Source organism: Nicotiana tomentosiformis, chromosome 3 (assembly GCF_000390325.3).
Source record: "Nicotiana tomentosiformis chromosome 3, ASM39032v3, whole genome shotgun sequence".
Classification (NCBI taxonomy): domain Eukaryota; kingdom Viridiplantae; phylum Streptophyta; class Magnoliopsida; order Solanales; family Solanaceae; genus Nicotiana; species Nicotiana tomentosiformis.
The window spans coordinates 104,604,903-104,629,364 of NC_090814.1; the positions used below are offsets into that span (position 1 = coordinate 104,604,903).

General features: G+C 34.0%; 4 protein-coding genes across 5 annotated transcripts; 1 reads left to right on the forward strand and 3 right to left on the reverse strand.

Moving 5' to 3' along the window:
* Positions 1 to 869: 869 nt before the first annotated feature.
* Positions 870 to 8,507, reverse strand: LOC104089516 (asparagine--tRNA ligase, chloroplastic/mitochondrial). Its single transcript, XM_070197389.1, has 15 exons — positions 7,980 to 8,507; positions 7,801 to 7,869; positions 6,283 to 6,393; positions 5,786 to 5,890; positions 4,563 to 4,700; positions 3,636 to 3,716; positions 3,352 to 3,429; positions 3,134 to 3,202; positions 2,955 to 3,029; positions 2,776 to 2,859; positions 2,575 to 2,661; positions 2,380 to 2,475; positions 2,229 to 2,303; positions 1,449 to 1,575; positions 870 to 1,179 (listed from the first exon to the last, which is right to left on the reverse strand). Exons 1-15 carry the CDS (start codon positions 8,385 to 8,387, stop codon positions 1,064 to 1,066), a joined length of 1,719 nt encoding a protein of 572 aa, XP_070053490.1. The 5' UTR covers positions 8,388 to 8,507; the 3' UTR covers positions 870 to 1,063.
* A 4,321-nt stretch (positions 8,508 to 12,828) lies between these two features.
* On the forward strand, positions 12,829 to 15,986 carry LOC104106484 (uncharacterized). Of its 2 annotated transcripts, none has more exons than XM_009615034.4 (3): positions 12,829 to 13,888; positions 14,685 to 14,851; positions 15,509 to 15,986. In XM_009615034.4, exons 1-3 carry the CDS (start codon positions 12,923 to 12,925, stop codon positions 15,714 to 15,716), a joined length of 1,341 nt encoding a protein of 446 aa, XP_009613329.2. In that variant the 5' UTR covers positions 12,829 to 12,922; the 3' UTR covers positions 15,717 to 15,986. The 2 variants fall into 2 exon arrangements, with proteins under 2 accessions (XP_009613329.2, XP_009613331.2); XM_009615036.4 differs by having other exon boundaries at positions 12,835 to 13,888; positions 14,685 to 14,872; positions 15,509 to 15,696.
* A 384-nt stretch (positions 15,987 to 16,370) lies between these two features.
* LOC104106485 (NDR1/HIN1-like protein 6) lies at positions 16,371 to 17,413 on the reverse strand. Its single transcript, XM_009615037.4, has one exon. The coding sequence runs from the start codon at positions 17,311 to 17,313 to the stop codon at positions 16,546 to 16,548; it is 768 nt and encodes a 255-aa protein (XP_009613332.1). The 5' UTR covers positions 17,314 to 17,413; the 3' UTR covers positions 16,371 to 16,545.
* A 1,165-nt stretch (positions 17,414 to 18,578) lies between these two features.
* On the reverse strand, positions 18,579 to 22,940 carry LOC104106486 (uncharacterized). Its single transcript, XM_009615038.4, has 7 exons — positions 22,652 to 22,940; positions 21,016 to 21,138; positions 20,038 to 20,376; positions 19,899 to 19,945; positions 19,606 to 19,668; positions 19,082 to 19,214; positions 18,579 to 18,879 (listed from the first exon to the last, which is right to left on the reverse strand). Exons 2-7 carry the CDS (start codon positions 21,119 to 21,121, stop codon positions 18,848 to 18,850), a joined length of 720 nt encoding a protein of 239 aa, XP_009613333.1. The 5' UTR covers positions 21,122 to 21,138; positions 22,652 to 22,940; the 3' UTR covers positions 18,579 to 18,847.
* Positions 22,941 to 24,462: the final 1,522 nt, after the last annotated feature.

Consider the following 24,462-nt stretch of genomic DNA (forward strand, 5'->3'; position numbering starts at 1 on the left):
GTTATCACTGCAAGTGTGTGACAAAATAAAGTGGTGGTTGCTCTGAGGGCTCTCTCTTCGAGCTGCTGTCGCGCCTTAATTGGGGGGTGTTTCCTAGTACTCACTCCGTTCACTTTTTACTCGACACATTTTGACTTTTCACGCCCCTTAAGATATAATAAATGAAGTGCATAATTTACCATGATACCCATATTAATTGATGCATATTTTATTGGATTTGAGAAAATTATTTGAAATGAGTAATAAATACTGTGGGTATAACAGGAAAAAAAAATTGTCATTCTCTTGATATGCGTAAAGTGACAAATAAAAATAAAAATCTATTTTTAGTATACATGTAGGTTGCCATTTTGAAAAATTTTGTTGGTCATCTACACACTACACTATGGAGGAAGGTGGAGCGCCGGAAGATTTCTTGCTCTTACTGAACCAAAGGCTGCTTTTTGTATTTTTGAACAGAGATAAACAAAGTTCTCAAGTAGCATATTTTCAGAACCTTTTCCCCTCACATCTTTGGTGCGAGTGGGGGGGGGGGGGGGGGGGGGTGTAAAACTATCGAGATTGAAATGTTGCATTTGAGTAATGCAGAGTTGAATTACACCTTAAATATGAACCGCACGAACTGTAACTAAGAGTTAACTTACTAAAAAAGTCTTCGCTCAAAGGCTGATGATTTGACATTAACACCATAGTTTAACTAGTTTCTTCATTTCTCACAAGTCACATGCCACTTAACCAACTTATTTGTTTTTGCTGGTTGGGGGGAGGGGGTGTCCATGGTGGGGTGTTGCTTCAAGGGCAAAAAGGAGACAAAGAAAAAGAAAGGAAATAAAAGATATGGAGAAAAAAGGTCTAACGTGCACCTCGTAAGAGTCAAAAATTGATTTCCTTTAAATGGCACGGTAAGTTAGGAACCGAGCAACTTGTCAGGTCTTTATGAACACAAAAAATTGATATGGTACAATGACTAACTTCCAAACCTAGTATTGGTGAAATTGCACCTTTTTGACTGATCCAGCTTTTTATCAAGATATATTAATAGTACACTTGAGAGTGTCAAAAATCAAAATTCAGCAGAGCCGGGTGTCCGAGGGAAAGGTATTGCATCTCTTATGTTGTCTATTCCAGTCGCAAATTGAACGAGCCTTTCGAAGCCTAATCCAAATCCAGCATGAGGAACTACAACATAAGAAAAGGAGATGTCCAATCAAAATCTGTTTCGTGAAAATGTAAACTAGGAGGTGATGAACATTGGCGGTGCAAATTCACTGTCGTCTTTTCTCATAACGGACTTGCAGGAAAGTATCGTTAAGACAAGTTGCAGTTAAAGGATTTAAGGTAGCACTATTAGCATGTAGCATCCAAAATAAAGTGACATGCATCACTATGCACATAATTCACAAGTAGTAAAAAATGTGAATTTCATTATTCATCACAAATTCACCCACCTGAACCATAACGGCGCAGATCAAGATACCACCAAAAGCTTTCTTTGTTGAGATTCAAGTTATCCAAGCGCTCTTCTAGGTATTCAAGGCGTTCCTCCCTTTGACTTCCACCAATAAGTTCCCCGACCTGACATAAAAAAAGCATTTTGAAACATTGAGCTAGAACAATATTAGACATCATGACTTTAACTGGTACAACTTAATTGATAATTGGAAGCCACAGCGCTAAATCAACCACAAACAGCATAACCAGCTAAGCAGACATAGTAAAAGAAATAGCATTAGTGAGTTTCTGGCAATCCAAAACTGTAATAGCGCAGTGGCTATGCTCAGAGTTCAGATTCATATATGAGTAGTTCATGCTATAAATAACATACTGTAATTTCTACTATGAATGCCCTATCTCAGAAAGGAAAAAAAAAAGAGAAAAAGGAAAACAGAGACCACTTGATTATTGTACAGACACCACTACTGGTTAAAGCGTAGTCAGACAAATCATTATAGGGATTAACTTATTGACAGGTTATAATGTACTATCAATATGGATATAGAATGTATACATGTGACAAATTTTCGAAATGCTTGTTTCAGCATAAAAATAAGCCTTTAATATGGGATTTTATGTCTCATCAGATCCTTGATGCTGCAAGCAGTGTATGTCGGTGCAAATGTATAACAGCTAATGAAAAATACTCATTTGTTTTAAGTTGTACAACTTGTCAAAGCAAACTAAAAATTTTCATGACAAACTAAAGTATTGATTAAGTTTCTAGAGTATACCCGAGGTACCAACATATCCATGGCTGCAACAGTCTTTCCATCATCATTCTGCCGCATGTAAAATGCTTTAATGTCCTGAATTAAGGAACAACAACTATCTGAAATCCCCATAGAGTTTGCACAATAAATGCAACTTGATAGGAAATTAAACCTTCGGATAGTCTCTAATAATTACAGGGCATCCACCGAAAGCCTCCTCGGTGATATATCGTTCATGCTCACTTTGCAAATCACATCCCCATTTCACCTATCAAATGCAGAGGCAGCCATTACTTTTCTAGGCAAAGTAGCAGGAGTGTGCACGGGAAGCCGTAAGTGAGAAAGCATGCAAATAAAGCAGACATACTGGGAAATCGAACTTCTTTGTTGCTTTTAATAGAAGCTCAATGGCGTCCGTGTACGTCAACTGCACAAAGTTCTTCTCAACAACATCCTGCAGGGAGCCTATGATTACAATTGGACCAACTATTAGGTGCACACTGTAGAGCACCACAGTTGTGGAAAATATTTTGGGAAGAAAACGCATAGAGTACGTAGAAATTCATACACTTAGTCTATTGATGATCCCTTTCTCAATCCAAGTATTGAAAAAATCCATATCTTCTTTGCAATTCTCCAACACATATTGCACCTTCCAAGCAGAGTTACGTCAATACAAAAGTCTAATTGTGAGACCAAAGTTATGAATATGCACTAAAGGACAGCAAGATGTGAAAAGTAACATACTACATACTGGAGATAGGCAGTAGCACAGGCCATGTCATCATCCAAGTCCGCAAAAGCTAGTTCTGGTTCGATCATCTTATAAAATATAAATCAGTGTCAACATTTTAGTGTGCCGGCATACAAGGAAAGAAATAAAAGAGAAGTTCCACCACATTTTATCAGTTCGAATGTAAGCTTACCCAGAACTCAGCTAAGTGCCGGGAAGTGTTGGAATTTTCTGCTCTAAATGTGGGGCCAAAAGTATAGATCTGGAAACAGATATACGACATTGTTAGACTTTGAGAGCAATGAAGACAAGCATGAAACGATTTTGTGATGGAAAGATCAAGCTGGAAAAGTAGTTATAAGCCAGAGAAAGCAGTAGCATATGAAATTGAGAAGTGACAGCAGACTCTACATCGGAGAGAGCAGTAGCATATGTTTCGCCATTGAGTTGTCCGGACACGGTTAAAAAAGCTTGTTTCCCGAAGAAGTCCTGCAACAAAAAGATGTAATTTACAAGAAGAAAAAAAGACAGTTTTATGACAAAAATCCAACATCGAGTGCATATACCTATTAACTTTCAGAATTTAAGAAGTTTATATTGCTAGTAATGATATCGACTAGCAAAAGACTTCAAATAGCTAGCTAATAAATTTCACTCTAAAACGGACAAAGCCCCCTAGATGTTGATTTACTTACTTGCGACCAGTCAACAGAACCGGATTCGGTAGTAGGGATAGCATTAACTGGTGAATCTCCACATTCTTTGGAGGTTGGAATCTGTTAGATAAACAAACATCTTACTCAGCACAAGAGATATTTCATAAGAAAGATTATAAGCAAAGTTCTGTTTCATTATTTGAATTGAACAAAGTATTGTTGGCATTTGGATGAATTAAAAAGAAATGATCATGCAAGGAGTATATCTTACAAAAGGGTCTAATCATTAGACATTGTTTTAGAGAAGCAAATCAAGTTGCGGACAAGATGGCTTCTCTAAGTCACCAATTAGAGGAAGTGTATATTTTCACTTATTTTGATACATTGCCGCGGCAGGTCAAAGGGCTTCTAAATGTAGATAGATGGCAAATTTCAGCATTCCGAGTCAGAGAAGACCAAGTACCATAGTGTAAGAACCACCATGAATTCTCAACTTCATTACCAATTGGCATGTTGGTGTGGAGATAATCCCATCAATTCTGTACTTATTGTATGAATTTGTTGTGTCAAATTCTCAATCCATATAGAAGGCTAGGCTATACCCTCCTTCTTCAAATTGTATCTTTTGCATTGGAATGGTAATAAAATCGTGACTTGGAGTTTAAAAAAAAAAAAAAAAAATCTTACAAAGCATATGCGCAGGGGCAAGAAAAAGAAATTAATGACGAAGAAAGAGGAAGATAAACTTTAGTCATAGGAAACCATCTATGTCCAATAGAAGGCAAATACAAACAGGATTTCTGCAAGACTACAAGTAGACTAAGCTTTAATTCTTTGTATTAACAGTCTAAAATGCAACACTTCGACAGTGCAAAATTCAATTAAGTAGAATTATGAACTTCCAATACAACATCCTTCTAGCCCTCAACCAAGGTCAGTGTTTTAATTAAATCAACATATACATACCAAGGTGGTCACACGGAATTGCTCACCAGCTCCTTCACAATCAGAAGCAGTGATTATTGGACTTGAGACCCAAACAAAGCCATTTTCTTGGAAAAACTTGTGTGTAGCATAGGCCAAAGCATTTCTCACCCTTGAAACCTGAAATAAGCGGACATAAAATTAGGGATCGACAAATAAAAAAGACTTACAATAGAAGTTTGCATATCCAGAGAAACAGAGAAATCTATCATATATACAGGAAACGTAATGGCTTCTAATCTTGCCGGATTTAACTCCCAAGGTATTTACACCCTAAGAGTGATTTTACCAATCAAGCCAATCACCCATTTATATTAATCTAAGGCTGTTAATAGAAAATAATTCATCCTTTCAAAATGTCAAGCCTATTGGTTATATTGCCAACATCAATGGTATCCAGCTACCAGCTACTCCTAATAGTAATCCAATTATTTATCATTTCTAGGAAAAATCAACCAACAAAAGGAGAATAGAACTCCTTGATTCGGGCAATGTAAGTTATAGGTGTTTAAAGAATCAGCATTACTTGCCTTGGAAAAGGACAATAACCTTGAATTGAAGAACTAGCCGAGAAGAATTGCTGTCCAATGTGATTTACTTGCATATAGGTCTCATGTAACTATTCTATCATTCAATTCCAATCACCAGTTATATTTTTGTTCTTATTGGATCTGTGACCCAAAGAAACTTCTTCATTCTCGGTATGTAGGGGAAAGGAAAGGATTTGGGGATGGGGGTTTTGTTGGGGGGGGGGGGGGAGATGAAACTGACTGATCACTATACAGAAAGGATGAAGGATGAACGCAAGGGCAGAGCAGTTAGGCTCTAGTACCCTCTGATTACAGGCTGCTGGGGACTGCCGTAAAATGAAGATAAATTTTATGAAAAACGTGTCATACTAAGAAAAGGAGTAAGTATTATTTTATTCCCATTACAGGGAAACTAGCTAAATTCCCTTGGCGTAAGGCGGATATTCATAAGTATTTCAAACAGAAAGGGAAAACTGAGTACTGCATGTAAGAAGGTAAAAAAGACAAACCTATAGTATGGATCACAAAATAGCATAGGGCATAATTACATGCAATTAGCACCATTCCCTAGCAAACTACATGGATATTCCAAAACCTCCTCAGAGTATCTGGGTAAAATAAAACGAGAAACTTGAAAACTACAAATAATAACACTGCAGCAGTCCTAACTCATACCGCACCAAAAGTATTAGTTCGAGGGCGAAGATGAGCTTTCGTCCTCAAAAATTCTCTGCTGACCCTTTTCTTCTGGATAGGAAAAGAAGGATTGCTTTTACCAACCTGTGAGGAAACCAATACGAGCAAGCATAGTGATTAAATGACCAGTACATATTGTACAAGTATAACAACATTACGGATTAGATTAGTTACAGCAAAAATATTGATAAGCTTATTCATAACAGAGAAAATTTATAATTACGTGCATCATTCCTGTTGGCATTTACTCAGTTTTCAGTTAGTCTTGTGCTTCTCATTTCCTCTCTTTACAAATCACTAAGTCAAGTATCCTCAGTGAAAGGTAGCTGCTCTTAGGTTCAAGGCAAATTTTTTGGATAAAGGCATTCAAGGCTAGTTTCAATAGAAGAAAAATATAATTGCAGGTTTAAGGATGTGTAAGCATGCTCGTATACTTAAGCAATAGAAAATTGACGAATTAGATTAAAATCAATTACCACTACAAGCTTCTGAACCTTCAACTCTATTTTCTGCTTTGATCCTTGACTGCCGACCACAGTACCTTCTATACATACTGATGCACCAGTTGAAATTGAACCATTATCTACCTGTAAGAAAAGCATCAGACAAAGTTAAAGTAGATAAAGATGAGAGGCCAAACAACTCAAATAACCCATGAAATTAAAGTCTATAATTTTTCTAATGATTCTTCGATGCTGGAGCCTTAAAAAATTATCAATAATGTTGGAGCCTTAAAAGATAATTCCCAAGTAAGAAGCATCTTTCAAAGAAAAAAGAAAGAGAAAGAAAGGACCGTAAGAAAAGAAAAAAAAAGCTACATCCATGTTTTTTGATGGTCTCAAAGTTTTACTATCTACTAGGTACAATCCGGAGCTTTTTAGAAATAAATTTTTCCTTGGACTACTAAATCACTATGAACGTGTTTTGATACATGATCTGACATGTAAATTAACTTCTGCTGATCCATTGCTTCCCACAAGTCCGCCCATGTAGAAATTAGTCATTGAACTTTATGTGAAGATTAAATAAAATATGTCCTCTTGATTGAGGGAGGCGATTGCTGTAACTCAACTGGTGAAGCTAGTCATAGTTTTATTCGTAAAATAGCACTCTAAACACCTAATACAAGAAGAAGCAAAAGGTAGGAAAAGTCACTCTAGAGAATGCATGGTGATAGCTTCCTTTTGAATCCCACCTCCAACTTTTTTCTCGTTTTCTCTTTTAATCTTTGTTTACTGAGATCACATTTGTATTCATTTTATAGCGATGGTATCCCGGCCACTTGCGTGCACCTCAAAGTCACCTTTATATTTTACTTATTGTTAGCAATCCGAGACATGTGAGCACAATTGTGTACCGTATCTAGTACCTATTGAACCACATGAAGGAAAATAGCAAAGAGCAGACACATGCATGACACCTTCATAACCTACTTCAAATCACATAAGAACTAAGCATTCCCAAGAATAGCTATCCAAGTGGAATAGCATGTTGTTTGACACCTAGGTAATGCAATACAAAAGCGGCTCTCTAAGTGAATGCTTGGCCATGTCCAATGTCTAAGTGTGAGGTAGCTAAATTATACAATTCTTCAGAAGATCTTTCCTTCGACATTGAACTCCTCAAGCTTCGAAAACCAAGTTTCACAAGGATCAGTAAAAGAAATCATCTTTCTTGAGAACCTACCTATCATTTTTTAATTTCTTTCTTTACTATTATAATATATACCACATAAATGCAACTCGGCAGATGTCAAACTGTACATTTTAAAAGTTACGCACTTGAGTATATGATTATAAGTGATCAGCTCAAAATAAAGACCAGTGTAATTTCTAACATTATTAAGCTGGCCAGCCTCTTACTCAGTACAGCTACAAACAGTTTCAATAATATCCACATAAAGTCTCTTACTGCACTTACCTGCATAAAGTACTTTTTGATAGCTCTATATATAGTTATAAAGACAGAACACACATTAGTTACATATTCAGTACCTGATCATAACCCTCAGCTTCAGAGCCCATAACACATTGCATATTTGAAAGACAAGAACCATCATTAACCTGCACATAAACAAAACAGCCAAAAAAATTACAATCTCAAATTAACACATATGCTAAAACCAAAATAAAACAAAACAAGAACTTCCACAAGTTTCAAGTTATGGAATTACATCAATAAACGTAACGCTACTCTGAGCCCTAACCGTGCGAACCCAACCTCTAACCACCAAAGTCTCCCCCAGCCGGTCCAAACCTTCGTCAGGCCCTCCCTTTATGTCAGCAATGCTCAACCTTTTTTTAAATTCCCTAACTTGCTCAGTTTTTATATCCTTTTTTTGCTCAAATTTGGATTTTTCAACTGCTTCTCCGGAGGAAATAGCGGCGGAGACTACAGAGCAAAAGCTCCGTTGACGGCACAAATAGGGTGCTGGAGTTGAGCTGGTGTGCAGCTTTAGAGGGAACGAAGAGTGGAAATTGGGGGTTAAGATTTTAATGGGTTTGCGGTAATTAGTGAAGAACCGTACAGTGCAGAAGGGTTTAAGACGGAGAGTGGTGGCTGGAGACAGAGCACCAGCCATTTTTTCAGCAAGTCTTGTGTATTGCTACTGCTGCCACTGGTTTTTTTACTAACCCATATCCGGCTATCCGCTCAGCAATACAAACCCGGCGCCTCTCGGTTATGGAATTCGTCGATTTTTATTTTTATTTTTTGTTACTCCTATTTTATTACAAAGGAAAATTGTGCTTTTAATCCCTATTCCTTAAATATTGACAAATTTCGATTTTAGTCCTTGTAACTTCAGGTTAAGTACATTTAACTTTCACTTAATTAATATGTGTACTTTTGATTCTTGAAATTTTTATAAATTTTGGAAAATTATTAAACTAAACAATTTGATGTGTTGTGTTAAATTTTATAATTTTAGTTTTGGATTCAAACATTTAAGATTTGTTACAAGCTTTTTCTTTAATTTCATGCTTATTATAGTTTAGTCCTATTAAACAAATTTGTTGTCAAGGAAAAAATTATGACTTTTCAATGCTAAGAATTGTAAAATTTCGGAAAAAAGAAAAAAAAAAATCAAGCGAAAATAGTATTTGAAAACTAGAGTTGTGTTTGGACATGAATATAATTTTGGATTGCTTTTGAAGTTTCGTGAGTGATCTAAGTAAAAATTTTAAAAAATAACTTTTTAGAGTTTTTAAAATTTTTGAAAAATTATAAAATTCATCTTCAAGTGAAAATTTAAAAAATTATGGCCAAACATTAATTTCGGAAAAAGGTGAAATTTTTTCTTTATGTCGAAACGGGCTTGTAATATTTTAGGAACTCATAGTCGAGTAGACAAAGTCTTGTCATCAGCACGGTGGTAACTTCAGTAATTATTAGTCAATCGATTCAAAATTTACTATAGTAGATTATTATGATAAAATAAAAAAGAGTAGTTGTAAAGTATGATCCAAGTAATTTAAAATTGAAACTTGATATTGCATTATCACGTTTTGATAAGTGTTTGCATTTCTAGATATTTAAATTAGGGAAACTATCAGTTATGTCCATTTATAAGTAGCTCGTTACAAAAATTGGTCAATTCATAAAATATTATAAATATTAGTCAAATATTACTAATATTAGCCAATTAGCTATTTATAGCAAAAGAAAATATCAAATTTGTGCTTTCTTTTGAGTGGGTGTTATTATAATAGATTGGGTACATCTTAAGGAGTTTGAATCTCAGTTTTGAGATGATTTGGTGAAATTTTGAGGTGGTTTGAATTGAAAATTCGAAGTAAAAACTGAACATGAAAAAAAATGATATGTGTATCACATTGTGTATCACATATGTATCATATTTGTATCAATTGTGTATCACGTGTATATCCATGTATACCTGTGTGTGAGATACATGCGTGATACATGTTTGATACTTGTGTCGCACAAGAATTTTTTGAACTCGGTTTAATTACGAATTTTGATACAAAACCAGTCCAAATCACCTCTAATCTTCCTCAAATTTTGTATATTGACTTATCTATATGTTTTCAATGAATTTCAACTATACCCATTGAAAAAGTTTCTTTTTTGCTTAGATTTTTTGAATATTGTATTTTTTTTTTGGTATTTCATCACCTTATTTGCTACCTCATCCATGAAATTTCCTTTCCGTCTTACACCTAATATTGCTAATCACGCTTAAAAATATGGAAGGTGATTTTTACATGTGATTCTTTGAGAGAAAGGACCTTATTTGTTTATTTTTTTAATTTTTATATTTGTTTGACTAGTTTTGATAAGTCTATGACTAATGGCTAAAGGTGGGTAAATTGAGACTTATTTGGGACATTTGTGTAAGTTTTTCTTTAAATTATTATAGAAAAAGTTATTATACTGAACATGTAGAATTTAAAAGAACTTGGGATGAAAATAGTTCTTAAGAACTTGTAGGTCTTAAACCAGAAAGAGATTTTTACCTATATGTATTACATTAGAAATTTATTTACCCTCGCTGTTTAGGTTTTAACTTAATTACAAGTTGATATACAATTTATCAATTATATACAAATTAGTATTAATGAGTATCCCATTATATTAAGAATTAAATAGGGAATAATTCCCTCTTCGATCTCTCTATCTGTCTCTCTCTGTCTATCAGTATTCTTATATTAATATCTTCATATGCATTAACTGAAGAAATGATACTAATATTAAGGGAAAAAAGAGAGAAGATTAGTACCTAGCAAAGTTCTTGCTTCAGATCCTACGAAAACGAGGAAGTAAATAAAAAAAAAATTAGCTCTCATGAAGAGAATCATTTTAGTTATCATTCTTTTAGCTTTTTGGAATCAATAAACAAAATAGTATTAATTAGAAATGAGTAAATTAAATTGAAAACTATGTTAATCCATTAAAAACTTCATTGATAGCCGTTAAAAAGCTTCAAATCTTTGAATTCAAAAAGGGAAAAGGGCCAAATATATCCCTGTACTTTCAAAATATATTTAAATATATCCTTTGTTATACTATGAGTCCAAATATACCCTTGCCGCTATACTTTGGGTTCAAATATACCCCTCATTTAAATAGAGTGACACGTGTCATCGTCCTATTGGCCAATTCTAAATATATCCTAATTACTTAAAAAGACCCATACCCATAACCATACTCATTACCCATACCCGAAAAGCAATTTTCTAAAGCAATTTTTTTTGTAAAAACTCAAAAAAAAACTGAAATTTTTTTTACTAACTGAAAAAAGCGATTTTTTTTCTTCTAGTTTTTACAAAAAAATTGCTTTAAAAAAACTGAAAAATATTTTTTAAAGTAATTTTTTTGTAAAAACTGGAAAAAAAAAAGATTTAACAAAATATTTTTCAGTTTTTTCAGTTTTTAAAAAAAAAAAAATTCAGTTTTTTCAGTTTTTTTTAAAGCAATATTTTTGTAAAAACTTTTTTTCAGTTTTTAGTAAAAATAATTTCAGTTTTTTTTTCCAGTTTTTACAAAAAAAATACTTTAGAAACTATTTTTCAGTTTTTTCAGTTTTTTTTTAAAGCATTTTTTTTTTTAATAAAAACTGAAAAAAATATATTTTTTCATTTTTTTCAGTTTTTAGTAAAAATAATTTCAGGTTTATCCAAATTTTACAAAAAAATTGCTTTTCGGGTATGGGTAATGGGTATGGTTATGGGTATGAGTCTTTTTAATTAATTAAGAGATATTTAGAATTGGTCAAAATAACGATGACACGTGTCACAGCATTTAAATGAGGATATATTTGAACCCAAAGTATAGCGGCAAGGGTATATTTGGACTCATAGTATAACGAAAGGTATATTTAAGCATTTTTCGAAAGTACAAGGATATATTTAGCCATTTTTCCATTAAAAAATGAAATTTTATGAAATTATTTTTTGTTTGGATTGGGTGTTATTGCAAATGATTGAGAATATACGTTGGAGTTTATATCTCAAATTTTAGATAATTTGGTAAAAATTCGAGATGGTTTTGGTTGAAATTTCAGATTGAAACTCGAAAAAGAAGACACGAACAAATTGTATATATTTTGTATGTCGAATGTAGAAACGGTATACAAAATATCTACAACTTACATAATTGTATATAAGTTGTATATAATTTATATGTAAATTGTAGTTTTTGATCGGATTCTATACAAAAAATATGTACTTATGTTGTAGATAAATTGTATATTTTGACCGAATTTGTATATATTTTGTAAAAAACTCTTGTCACTTCCTGTAAATATGAAAACTTAGACAAAACTGAGTAAATAAGTTTAAAATCTTGTATATATACGAAAAAGTCCCTAAAAGAAATATGAGAAAAAAACAAAAATAGCCACTCATGTTTGAGGAATGGTTTAAATTGGTCTGTTAAATGTGCATCTAAGTAGTTTTAGTCATTCATGTTTACTAAAAAAATTAAGCACTTTAGGCTCAATTATTATTAGAATACACAACATGATTATCTTTGACGAGATTGACTTGTGAAAAGCATATAAGTTATTTAAACTGGAGAAATATATCGGAACAATTTTTTATGAATTCATTTTGCACGATTTGTATGTTAATACTCAAGTCATTTAAATACACCATTCGCTTCATTTGCCATCAATTATATGAACTTGCGAATAAATAAATATTTATATCTCATTCGAGTTCTCAACAATAATAGCCTTTATTATTTTATTTTTGAATTTTATTACTAGTAAGGGGAGGGGAGCGGGACGAGATCTTTTATTATTAGAATCTTATAACTATGGATTTTTTCAAGGTACAAATTGCGAGAAGCATGTAGAGAATTGAGATGAATTTTTTTTAAATGATCATATTTTTCATGAGTCAATTTTTGTCAAAAATAACTACCGTCATGTGTTATAAATATAACAGTTATCACATTTTCCTTGTATTCATAAGCATAACAGATCTTGAAAGTGCTGTAAACATAGAAACTAAAATTGTTAAGGTGTAGATTTAGAGGACTATATTAAACCAACTCTCAAACATAAAGTACTAGTTCTATCATTTTCTGAAAAAATAGCATAGAGTCGATTCTGAGAAAAGGAAGAGAAAACCGAGCACGAAGACAAACGGAACAATGGAAAGCGGCGAAGCCAAGAGGAGATGTAAAGCCCTCAAACATCGAATTTCAACCTTGTCAACTACTACTCAATCCTCGTGGAAAACTACCCTTTTGAGGCTAATCAACTCTGAGCTCTCTTTCCTTAACCGCGTTAACAACTCACCTCTCAAACTCAGCACCAATATTGGATATCTCGAATCCGTCGTTCACATTCTCCAACACCCACTAATAACATCCGTTTCACGGGTCTGTAAACCCATTTCGATTTCATCCATAGTTCCACAGCAAAGCATTTATGTCGACATAATATGTTCTTTCAATGGAAACCCAGTTTGGTTCATAGTATCCGACAGAAATCCCAAGTACATTTCTTGGCAAGATTCAGAGAAAACAAAGAACAATAAAGGGTTAAGAAACAGAATTAGTCAGCTCCTGTTTGCTGCCTCAGAGTCGTGTGTTACAGTGAGGCCTTGTTCTATTATACTTTTCTTCTCAAATGGACTTCAAAGTTGCATTCTTGAGAAGCTGAAAGATGAATTTGGAGCTACTACTGATCTGGGGTTTGTATTTTCTGATTTTGATTGTGAGTTTGTTGACGAATTAGAGGATGGGGATTGGGTAACTGTACTAGGGAGGTCTTTTGAAAAGGCATGTGTTTTAGAAATTAAGATTGGTTCTTTTTCGTCTAGTAATAAAGATGGACAAACATTAACAGACCAATCTGGGAATTTAGAGAAGGTGCATATTAAGGATGTTAGCTATGATGTAAATTTGGGTGGTTCTTTTATTGCTCTTGTGTCGGCATTGAGGAGTTGGTCCTCTTTTGATGTTGAAGAAGCCGAATTGGTTAATTTTGATACGACAACACTGGTTGCTGTAGTGTCAGGGATTAGCAATGGAGGTATTGATCGGATTCTTGCTACGCCAGAGAGTGAGTTGAGGAATCGGTTCAAGGGCAATTATGAGTTCATGATTGGACAGGTAAAATCTCTTGTTAAAAGTTGTGGAACCCTTCTGTTGTTCAAGTTTGGAGAGGTTATTTAGTATTTCTCTGTTCATTTCGATTTTGTTAATATCCAATTGAGTCCTTTATAGAACTAACATACCCTAGAGCATCTCTACCATGTCTCATGCCATTTTTAATTATTTGCGTTCTCACAAAAATGTACTATCGGATTGGTCGAGTAGCTAGATTTGATCACGAAGCAAAAGGTCTTTTTAAAGTTACATTTTGCAGAAACTGGCAGATTTAAGCTATTTTAAATTGGATATGATTGTAATATATTTCTACTTCAATTGATTGTTCACATATTTATACTACCTGGAATAATATAAGTTTAACAAATTGCTAGTTTTAGCATTCCTTATTTTGGGGGAGTTAATAGTATGATTCAATTGTTAGGCACTAAACTCCATACTGAGTTGGAAATGACCAACTGCTTATATTTGAGGTCGTCTTTGTTTTCTGTGAAGGGGAGCCTTGGCATAACTGGTAAAGTTGCTGCCATGTGACCAGGAGGTCACGGGTTCGAGTTGTGGAAACAGCCTCTTGCAGAAAGACCCTTGTGGTCCGGCCCTTCCCCGAACCCCGCGCATAGCGGGAGCTTAGTGCACTAGGTTGCCCTTTTTTTTTCCTCTTTGTTTTCTGTCCTAAGGAAATCTCCTTAATATATGAACCATGAACACTCATATATTAGTAGCTTAACCACTGTGCTTTTGCATTTGGCAACCATTGTAACAACATTTTTTGGTTTATGTTGTACTTGGCTTCCACCAGGTGAATTCTGAGATGGAAAATCCAATCCACAAGGAGCTGATGCCTGTAATATTGCAAAAGAGAGGCATAGTTTGTGAAAGTGTTTGTTCAGAATTTCAGGAGCTTGTTTCAATGTGTGGTGGGCCGAATGAGAAGTCTAGAGCCAAGCACTTTCTGAAACATCTTAGGTGAATTTTTGATAAGTTTCAGTATGTCTCTTACAACAAGTTTTCTTTGCCTACAACTTTATTGCAAAAATTCTGACATTCAATAGTACATGCTCTGTGGATCCCCACCCCTTTTACCTCCAGAATTAAAAAAAAGAAGAAGAAAGATATGAATTACTTGACATCCTTCAATCTGACATTTTTGTTTTTCTTTCTATATGAGTTCAAATTTTAGGTAAATTTTGCTAGCTACTCCTCTGCATGATAAACATCATTGGTGTCCATCCATTATAGAATTTCCTGGAATAGTCCTCTGATCAGTCTGTTACAATTCCGGACCTGAATCTCACGATGGTACATTAGTAAGTTAGTAACACTTGTACCTCAATTAAGGAAAGGGGTAATATTCTTTGAAAATACACAATTTAGTGGAAAAACTATGTGGATAAGCAGATCAAATTTCATGTTTATCCAGATAGCAAGGATATTAATTTGCGGGCATAAATTATATCACATACTTGTGCGGAGCATAGATTTATGTGAAGATTTAATGAGCTTGTCAAGACTTGCACTTGAATTTTTTTCTTCCTCTCCGCTTCTCTTTTTTCTTAAATTTCATTTTACATTTTTACTTGCAACTTGAATTCCATATGCTAATCATTTGATTAACTTAAACAGGGTTGTGCCAGATTGCCCATCAGAACGGCTGATGAGCCTTCCAACAACCAGAAAACTGGCTTTAAAAAACAAGGTTGTTTTTGGGACCGGCGATTACTGGCATGCCCCTACTATAACTGCAAACATGGCATTTGTTAGAGCTGCTACACAGACAGGAATGTCCCTGTTTACTACAGAGCATCGACCACGAGCCTTGGTTGGTGATTAGTCAGCTTGACATTGACATTTTGATCCCAAGCCCGAGGCTCCATATTGGCTTAGTGAAACTTAGCCTAGAATTTTGTCATCTGATAATTTTCTGTTAAAAGAGAGGTTGAGATACCCAAGCGTGGCGCTTCCTTTGGACAAAAAAATTGTGAAACTTGCTTAGCTACTACACTTGTATATATCAGACTAGTTGATGTTTTATGGGCTTTTGTGCAATTCATCCCTTGTATATTGCAGCTGCTATTGTTAGCTATGATGCTTCTCAAGATAATATGAGCCCTCAATTATCTTAATCATTTGCCATCTACATTTAGTTCTTTGCTCGAAAGTGTCAAGTAGGAGCAAAGACGGACCCAGGATTTGAAGGTCACTAGTGCACTTTTAGATTCAATCAAAATCTGTTTTGTATATAAGGTGTCCACTACTGATATATCACTATTTTCTAAAGACATATACATGGATTTTTTTCCGAACTTTACGGGTGCCGGGACCCTTTTCTGTATAGCATAGGTCCGCCTCTGTGTAGGAGCACAACATCAATCCTTAATCTACTCTGGAAGAGCAAAACCTAAGCACTAATGAGGGATTTTTTGACATAAATTGCGTCGAGCCAAGTATTAAGCAACATCCGGTGTTTGGTTATGAATATGAATAATAGAGAAACAAACATAAATGATAGTATGCAGATGAATGTGATAGAATTCTCCTAATGTCCATGTACAAAATCGTCTCACAGACATGTGTAGAGATCCCAAAAATAATAAAATACAAAATAACAGAACTAAAAATCTATGTAAAGAACAAATATGTAGAATACAATGCAGAAATTTTTAGAGCTTCAACCCAAACTTACAAGTACTCGCCTTAATACGGACCAAACTATTAGCAGAGAGGCTATCCACAATTAGCAAGCAATCTCCTAATATCTTCACCTTTCTCAACTTGAGCTTCCCAAGTTTAACACTAACTGGGACTTTAATCTTAAGATCTAATGGTATTCTTCCAGTTTGTGCTGCCTCTTGAATTGCAGACATCAACGTATTACCATATTGTGATTGCCCAGTTAAGGCCACGTCGAGTACTGTTCTATTCTGATGACCTTGATAGAACTTTGGAATAGACCCTTCACATAGCTGTGTATTCTTGTACCACACGCTCAAACGACTTCCTTTCTCATAGTATATTCCAATTTTCTTGTTGGGATTCACAGCAGTGATTCTTACATTAAATCTAGCGTATAGGCTCATGTCAAAATTGAGCCTCAAGTCTGATATTCTGAGGTTATCTACAGAGTACTGAGGTATCTTTGGTTTGAAAACAAGGTAAAGAATGCCACCAATTGTTGCAATTATGATGAGTAGGAGTATGATAAGGCTAATTGTCCAGCAAATGCATTTGCAAAAGCAACTTCTCTTCTTATTATGTGGTCTTGGATACATTACAGGAACAGTACGTGTAAATGGCTGGTTAATTATTGGCTGCTGAAGCTGCGATGTATCGCCTTTTTCTGATTTAAATGAGCCTCGTGGCACTGCAGGACGGGCTGCTGGTGGTGCTTCCATGTCCACAACTGGATGTATCCTCTGATTTTCTGTCATTGTTGTTACTAACTCAGTACGCTATTGTTTCAGATCAACAACTTATTACAAACTTCTCTGTCTATACAAGTAAGAACCTCTTTCACGTATTGTGATATATCTGCTATATATATAAGTTAGAATGCCAATTGTTTCTCTTTTTTTTTTTATTGTTATTTTAAAGTTTACTTAAATCAAATATCCCAAGAGAAGATATAGGTAGGAAATTCTGGGCCTATTTCACCTAATAACAAGAAAAATGTTAAGATGGAGAAGCAAGGTTAGGTAAGCTAAATAATGAGTTTTGACAATTTTTTATTCTCAGTGCATTAATGACTCGTCTGAATTTTAAGTGGAGAATCAACCATAACGAATATAACTTCTCAGTTTTAGTTTACCTACAAGTAAGCTAGACAGCCACGTTCAGATGGAACTATATCAAATCCGAAACACATACTAATGTCCTTACATACTTGAACATTCATCTATTCACAGAAAAAGGGTTAGGCGTACGGATTAACTTTGATAAACTTATTTTTGTAGTTGAAATTATTTGCATGCTGACAGTTAATATCGACTGGGGAAGTTGACATTGCTATAGTTGACCTAACTTTTTTTTATAAGGGATCTTTGGTTATGTCTAGGGGTGTCAAATCTGCGGATTGGGCCGATTTTGGGCGGGTAAAAACGGGTTGAGTTAATAATTGGGAGGGTCATTTGACCCGTCCAAAAGTTACTTGGGCTAAAATGGGTTGTGTCAAGATGAGCTAAAATTTAGATCATAATTCAACCCGCCCAACTCTTATCAATCTTTAGTTAATATATATTATTTTCTTATGAATTGTTTAATTACTAAATAAGACTTATTTTCTTTTGTTATGGTAATATGTAACATATCAAACAAAAAAAAAAAATTACTTCTAAGATATTTTGGCAAAGTTATTCGTGAATCAATTTGGGCTAAAAATCAACCCAACTTTAAATGGGATGAGATGGGTTGAGTTCAATAAATGGGCGGGTTAATAACCAACCCAACCTTGGGCGGGTCATTTGGTCTTGGGCCAAATTTGACAGCCCTAGTTATGTCTTTTTCCTGCTGTCTAAGAAGTTCCTCATCAAGTTCCAACTAGTTAAACTCCTCTTCTTGCTTAAATCATGCTTTGCAACTTGTACATCCTATATCTTTCATAGTTCAACCTAAGGAAGACTGGTTGCAAGAAAGATTTATAAATAAGGATAGTGAAATCATGCAGATAAACTAGAGCTAACACTAAAAACACAAAGTATTAAAGAACTTGAGCATCTATAATCTAAAGATCTTGTCTGCTCTTACAAAATTATGTACAAAGAGCACCACTTTTCCAGCTGCATAGCTTCCCGAAAGTAGTCAGACGAACCCTGCCAGCCTCTAGCCGAGCAAAGGGAAGGGGAAAAGAGAATACAGAAAAAGAAATGGAACAAGTTAAAAGGTGGCTGGCAAAGAGCTTTATGAACACTCTCAATAACATTAAGAGCACGGGTCAGTCTTGATGAAAAGTTTCAGACATTACAAAGATTACGCGGAGTCATTTCCTCCATCTTCCGACTCTGCAGCACAAAGTAACACTTTATTAGGGAAAAGGGAAAAAACAAAAATCACGAGTACATACAATGAAGCAGTCCAGATATGTCACAGCAGGAAATTTGATACTCGGAATAATTAAAAAGAAAGGCAGATTTGGCAAGTGAAACAGAGTACTTCCACATGAACTTTCTAATGACCAAAGTCATCTCTCATATAGGCCCATACCATGTATTGCTTCCATGTTGTCTTCTTTGTAAACACCAAGAGGAGAGCCGTGGACAGATAGAAGCATTTCTCCAGGCTTAGGCAGCCTTAAAGTTTTGGGAGTCATCCCAACAGACAATCTGCTACTATATGCCTGTAGTAAAAAAAATGTAACTGCATCAATATGGCCTCTAGCACGAAACACTCATGAAGACATCAACAGAAAACTGCATGCAACTTTGGAATGAAATTAGTTTCATTAAAGTCACTTCATTAAACCATCACACACTTACATAAGTAATGCCACTAGTTCATAACATTGTTCCTAAAGCATAATAAACTAAATAACGATGAAGTTCAGTGGTATATCTCAAGAGAGGACATAGAGGTTCAGTCATCCAGATAGAGAAATAAAAAAGGAAGGAAATACAATGCTTCATACATCCCATTATTTAGATGTTTTTATAATCGGTGAGTAAAGAAAAAGATATCACAAACAAGTGTGTAACAACAAAGTGCACAGAAATTATATTATAGCTACATACACCAGGTGTCTGAATAGTATCCGCCAGATCGAGCATTTGGGTATCAGATGGCTCTTCCAAGACCTTCACAGGAAGAAAAAAAATATAGCAAATAAGGAACAAAGAAGAATAAGCAAGTGTTGAAATCATCTTGAGGGCACATCAACTTCCAAAACTTAAATGCAAGAGTTTAGCCAGCAGCCAAAAAGGGAACACCAGTGCAACCTAAGTTACTCGAAATGTGGTATTGCAAAATGAATTGCACAATGACATAAACTGCGGGAAATAGTAGAATGAACTGCAATAGAACATACAAATCCCTTGATCTGCAGATTTTCGGCACCACAAAGGGCTGTTTTAACTGCCAAAATGTAGTTGAATTAAGTAAGAAGAAATAAACTTGAGTGTCTAGATATTCCATATAAGAATTGCCAAAAAGAGATTTAAAGATACCAGATCTATTTGAGAATTCAAATCCACCAAATAATGGCATGGCACTGGAGCAATCAGGATACACTGTGGACAGTTTATGAAGAAGAGAAGCATGTAGATTCTTTCCATCGAACTGGTCCATGCTTAAATTATCATCATCGTCTTTCCATTGCACTTCAGACTGGCCATGTTTCTCCTTCCTTACAATAACCAGGTTTGGAAACTTTTCCTCAAAAAATTGCATTACTGGAACTTGAAGTTGTTCATTACTAAAATTTGATCGTAGCAATTGCATCATAGTTTTTAACTGTTCAATCTCCACATCACGAATAGCCCTGATAGCAGCACTTTGACGTTCAGCTGAAAATAGATAGTGATTCATCAGTAACAATAAGGTGAATGACATACTCGCTGAGATTCAATCATGATGGTAATGTGAAAATCAAAATTCATCTGACACAAAACAGAACCATGTTTAAGTACTTCTTAGTTACATTCTTTCGAATGTCATTTGATTATCAACTTTCCTCTCACTTCAAAAATTCCAACTCAAACACAGACTAGAAATATTTTCCTTCTACATTTAGCTTTTCTTATGAAATGCATCTTCAGTTTTCATAACCTTCTTTTACGTTCAAAAAGCATCACATAAATGGAAGGTATTAGACCAAGCAAATTGATATATTTTACCTCTTTCTTCAGCTTGCAGGAAAAGAAATAACAGAACCAATCAGTCACGCAGAGTACTTATTTGATAAAATCAACCAAAATAATAGGCGAAAATGGATAAAAGATGTGTATTTTGTAATATAGCTTCATACGACTTGCAACCAAGCAAAGTAATATTTACTGCTTCAGGATTTCAGCAGCCCAATTAATAATTGCAGCTGTTGTCCTTGGCTTGTCTCCTCTCACAAAATTTCCTTTTTCAAAAATAACCAACATACTTTTTCTTCCAAATGTTTAAACAGACAAACATTTGCACAATAAAAACGATACCTTCCTGCTTGAATATATCATCTTCCTTTTCCACTTGATGTTCCTCTTGATTAGCATCCTTTTCAACCTCACGTTTTGCACGAGGTTTTCCTCTACGCCTTGGCATGGAGATATACAAATTCTCTGAAAACATAATAATTTACGAGAAAATCATGCAATACACTTGTATGAGTAATTTTCGTAATTAGCAAAAACATGTTTAAACTAAGGCAGTCTGGCAAAGAGAATGATCAAATTAACCCTATGCTTGAATTATTAGACAATAAGTTTATCATTTCTTTGTCCTTGCTAGTAGATTAAATATAAAGTACTTCCTACCAGTTTTCCTGGCACAATGTCACTCCTAAGGATCAATTTGTTCTTACTGACTAAGAAGAAGATGATGCATGTACCCTATTTGTCACAATACAATAAATAGAAAACATAAAAATATATCTCATCAATAATTCATTCAAAGCTTTGCCTTTTTCATTGGTATGAAGAAACATCTCACGTTTGTACTTAGGTCACTCCATTCTCTGAAATTCATACTCTTCGTGAAATAACATTAATTTTTTTAGTGATACATACCGTCAAGTAATGGAAATGAGGATGCTGAGATGGATGTACGGGCATGCCAAGTGGGATAAAATTAGGAATGAAGATATTCGGGTAAAGGTGCGTGTGGCTCCCATGGAGGACAAGATGCGAAAAGCGAGGTTTAGATGGTTCGAACATGTAAAGAGGAGAAACTCAGATACCCCACTAATGAGGTGTGAGCGGTTGGCTTTGGTGGGTATGAGAAGAGGTAGAGGAAGGCCAAGGAAGTATTGGAGAGAGGTGATCCGACAGGACATGGCCCTTCATAGGAGGGTGTGGAGGTCGAGAATTAGGGTCGAAAGTTAGTAGGTAGTCGAGCATAATTATGATCCGTACCGGGGGTATTAAGGTTTGTCTGGTAGTTTTTTTTCCTTGTTCTTAGATTGCTAATTTTACATGTTGTTTTCCAATTACCTTCTGCGTCGGTTTCTTAGTATCGTCCTGTGGTCCATGTTTGTTGCCACTTCTTCCTTCCATCTATTTTCTGGCTATTAGTTTGCTGTTATTATCTTTCTGGCCCTTGTTGTTGATATTGCTTGTTTCTACTATTTCTTTCCATCTTTCTTGAGCCTAAGGTCTATCGGAAACAGGCTCGATAGGTATATCTGCGTACACACTACCTTACCCAGACCCCAGTTGTGTAACTTCACTGGGTCTGTTGTTGTTGTATACTGTCAAGTGGGTGGTCTAATACTACTCTTACTAAACGGCCCATGTGAAAAGAATGATTTAGATATTTGACATTTTAAACTAATATTATTTTCCAGAAGTTCACACTTTTACATGCCTTAGAAACTGAAAACAGTTGCTGAGGAACTTAGAAGGATTTGGTAAAATGAGTCGAAGATAATTGACCTACAACTCCCCAGTAACGATAGATTTTCATCCTTTATGGTTTTTTACTCAAAATCTTTTCCTAAAAAAGAAAATTTTCAGAAAACTGATGACTAATGCTCATAAGGCATATCAGCACAACCCCACAAAATAGAGCCAAAAATAAAGCAAGCAAGAGAAGATGTTAACAAGTAAAGATTACCAAAGAGGAAGGAGAACTTACATCTCAAATTTTCTCAGAGCCGAGGGAGAGAGGGAAAGTGGTGGTCAACTGTCAAAAACTTGGCGGAAGAAGATTCATTTCAAAATTGGGTTCGCCTACCAAGTTGGTTTTTCAAATTAGATTGGGAAATTTTAATTTTGGTCCTCATATACTTATCCAGTATCAAATACGATCTTGAAATTTTACCTTTTGGTCCCTACACTATGTATATCTCCGGATTTGGTCCAATAGTACAAACAAACCCTGATAATAACTTTTCCGATTTTGCTAATTTAGCTGGTTTACTCTAGGAAAGAAGCAAGGACCAAAAAGAGTTTGGATTTCCCTCTCAAACTGTGAATCCATCTATATATCTATATCTACATATCTACATATCTACATATCTATATCTACATATATAATAAAAGAAAAGGCAAAAACACATTATTAAGACAAGTGACATAACCACAAAAAGCCAAGTGGCATTATTAAGACAAAATAAACTACCTTTTTAACTAAAAAAACTTTTTTAAATTTTAAATTAATTGGTTACTCTATTTGAATTAATAATTATCTATATATAATAAAAGGAGAGGCAAAAGCACATTATTAAGACAAGTAGCATAACAACAAAAAGCCAAGTGGCATTACTAAGACAAAATAAAATACCTTTTTAACTAAAAGATTCTTTTTAAATTTTAAATTAATTGGTTACTCTATTTGAATTAATAATTAATAATTATAGATATCTTATAATTAGCTATATTAAAACAACGAAAATCTAAAAACAATAACTACTCATTCAAATTGGGAAGTAGTTTCAAGTTGGAGTTTTAAAGTTATTTTAAAATTAAAAAATGAAAAATAAGAAAAAATTAAATTATCTACAATATAAAAAGCAAATATATTAATAAAAGAAAACTACATATTCAAGTTGGAGTTTTAAATTATTTTAAAATAAAAAACGAAAATAAAAATAAAGAAATAGATTTTTAGGATAGAGCTCCATTTTCAAGTTGGGGTTTTAAATTATTTTAAAATAAAAAACGAAAATAAAGAAATAAAAATAAAGAAATAGATTTTTAGGATAAAGCTCCAGTTTCAAGTTGGAGTTTTAAATTATTTTAAAATAAAAAACGAAAATAAATAAATAAAAATAAAGAAATAGATTTTTAGGATAAAACTCAAACAAAGTTGGTGTTTTAAAATTATTTTAAATAAAAAACGAAATTGAAAAAAATAAAAAAATTGCAAATTCAAATATCTATCTATATATAATATAATATAATATTATATAATAAAAGGAGAGGCAAAAACACATTATTAAGACAAGTGGCATAACCACAAAAAGCCAAGTAGCATTATTAAGACAAAATAAACTACCTTTTTAAAATTTGAATTAATTGGTTACTCTATTTGAATTAATAATTAATAATTATAGATATCTTATAATTAGCTATATTAAAAAAATGAAAATATAAAAACAATAACTACTCATTCAAATTGGGAAGTAGTTTCAAGTTGGGGTTTTAAAGTTATTTTAAAATTAAAAAATGAAAAATAAGAAAAAATAAATTATCTACAATAAAAAAACAAAAATATTAATAAAATAAAACTACCTATTCAAGTTGGGGAATAGTTTCAAGTTGGAGTTCTAAATTATTTTAAAATAATAAATGAAAATAAAGAAATAGATTTTTAGGATAAAGCTCCAACAAAGTTGGTGTTTTAAAATTATTTTAAATAAAAAACGAAATTGAAAAAAAAAATTGCAAATTCAAATTTGGGAGTAGTTTCAAGCTGGAGTTTTAAGACAAAATAAACTACCTTTC

What these genes read in the sequence shown, in the direction of transcription:
- LOC104089516 (XM_070197389.1), bottom strand. Translation starts at nt 8,387, where the DNA reads ATGGCTGGTGCTCTGTCTCCAGCCACCACTCTCCGTCTTAAACCCTTC. An exon ending in AATTCCGTGTGACCACCTTG is followed by an intron (nt 3,717 to 4,562) that starts GTATGTATATGT and finishes TTTATCTAACAG; the next exon opens with ATTCCAACCTCCAAAGAATG. An exon ending in GTTCTGTTGACTGGTCGCAA is followed by an intron (nt 3,430 to 3,635) that starts GTAAGTAAATCA and finishes TTTTTGTTGCAG; the next exon opens with GACTTCTTCGGGAAACAAGC.
- LOC104106484 (XM_009615034.4), top strand. Translation starts at nt 12,923, where the DNA reads ATGGAAAGCGGCGAAGCCAAGAGGAGATGTAAAGCCCTCAAACATCGA. An exon ending in ATGAGTTCATGATTGGACAG is followed by an intron (nt 13,889 to 14,684) that starts GTAAAATCTCTT and finishes GGCTTCCACCAG; the next exon opens with GTGAATTCTGAGATGGAAAA. An exon ending in CACTTTCTGAAACATCTTAG is followed by an intron (nt 14,852 to 15,508) that starts GTGAATTTTTGA and finishes TAACTTAAACAG; the next exon opens with GGTTGTGCCAGATTGCCCAT.
- LOC104106485 (XM_009615037.4), bottom strand. Translation starts at nt 17,313, where the DNA reads ATGACAGAAAATCAGAGGATACATCCAGTTGTGGACATGGAAGCACCA.
- LOC104106486 (XM_009615038.4), bottom strand. Translation starts at nt 21,121, where the DNA reads ATGCCAAGGCGTAGAGGAAAACCTCGTGCAAAACGTGAGGTTGAAAAG. An exon ending in TGAATTCTCAAATAGATCTG is followed by an intron (nt 19,946 to 20,037) that starts GTATCTTTAAAT and finishes ACATTTTGGCAG; the next exon opens with TTAAAACAGCCCTTTGTGGT. An exon ending in ATACTATTCAGACACCTGGT is followed by an intron (nt 19,215 to 19,605) that starts GTATGTAGCTAT and finishes TTTTTACTACAG; the next exon opens with GCATATAGTAGCAGATTGTC.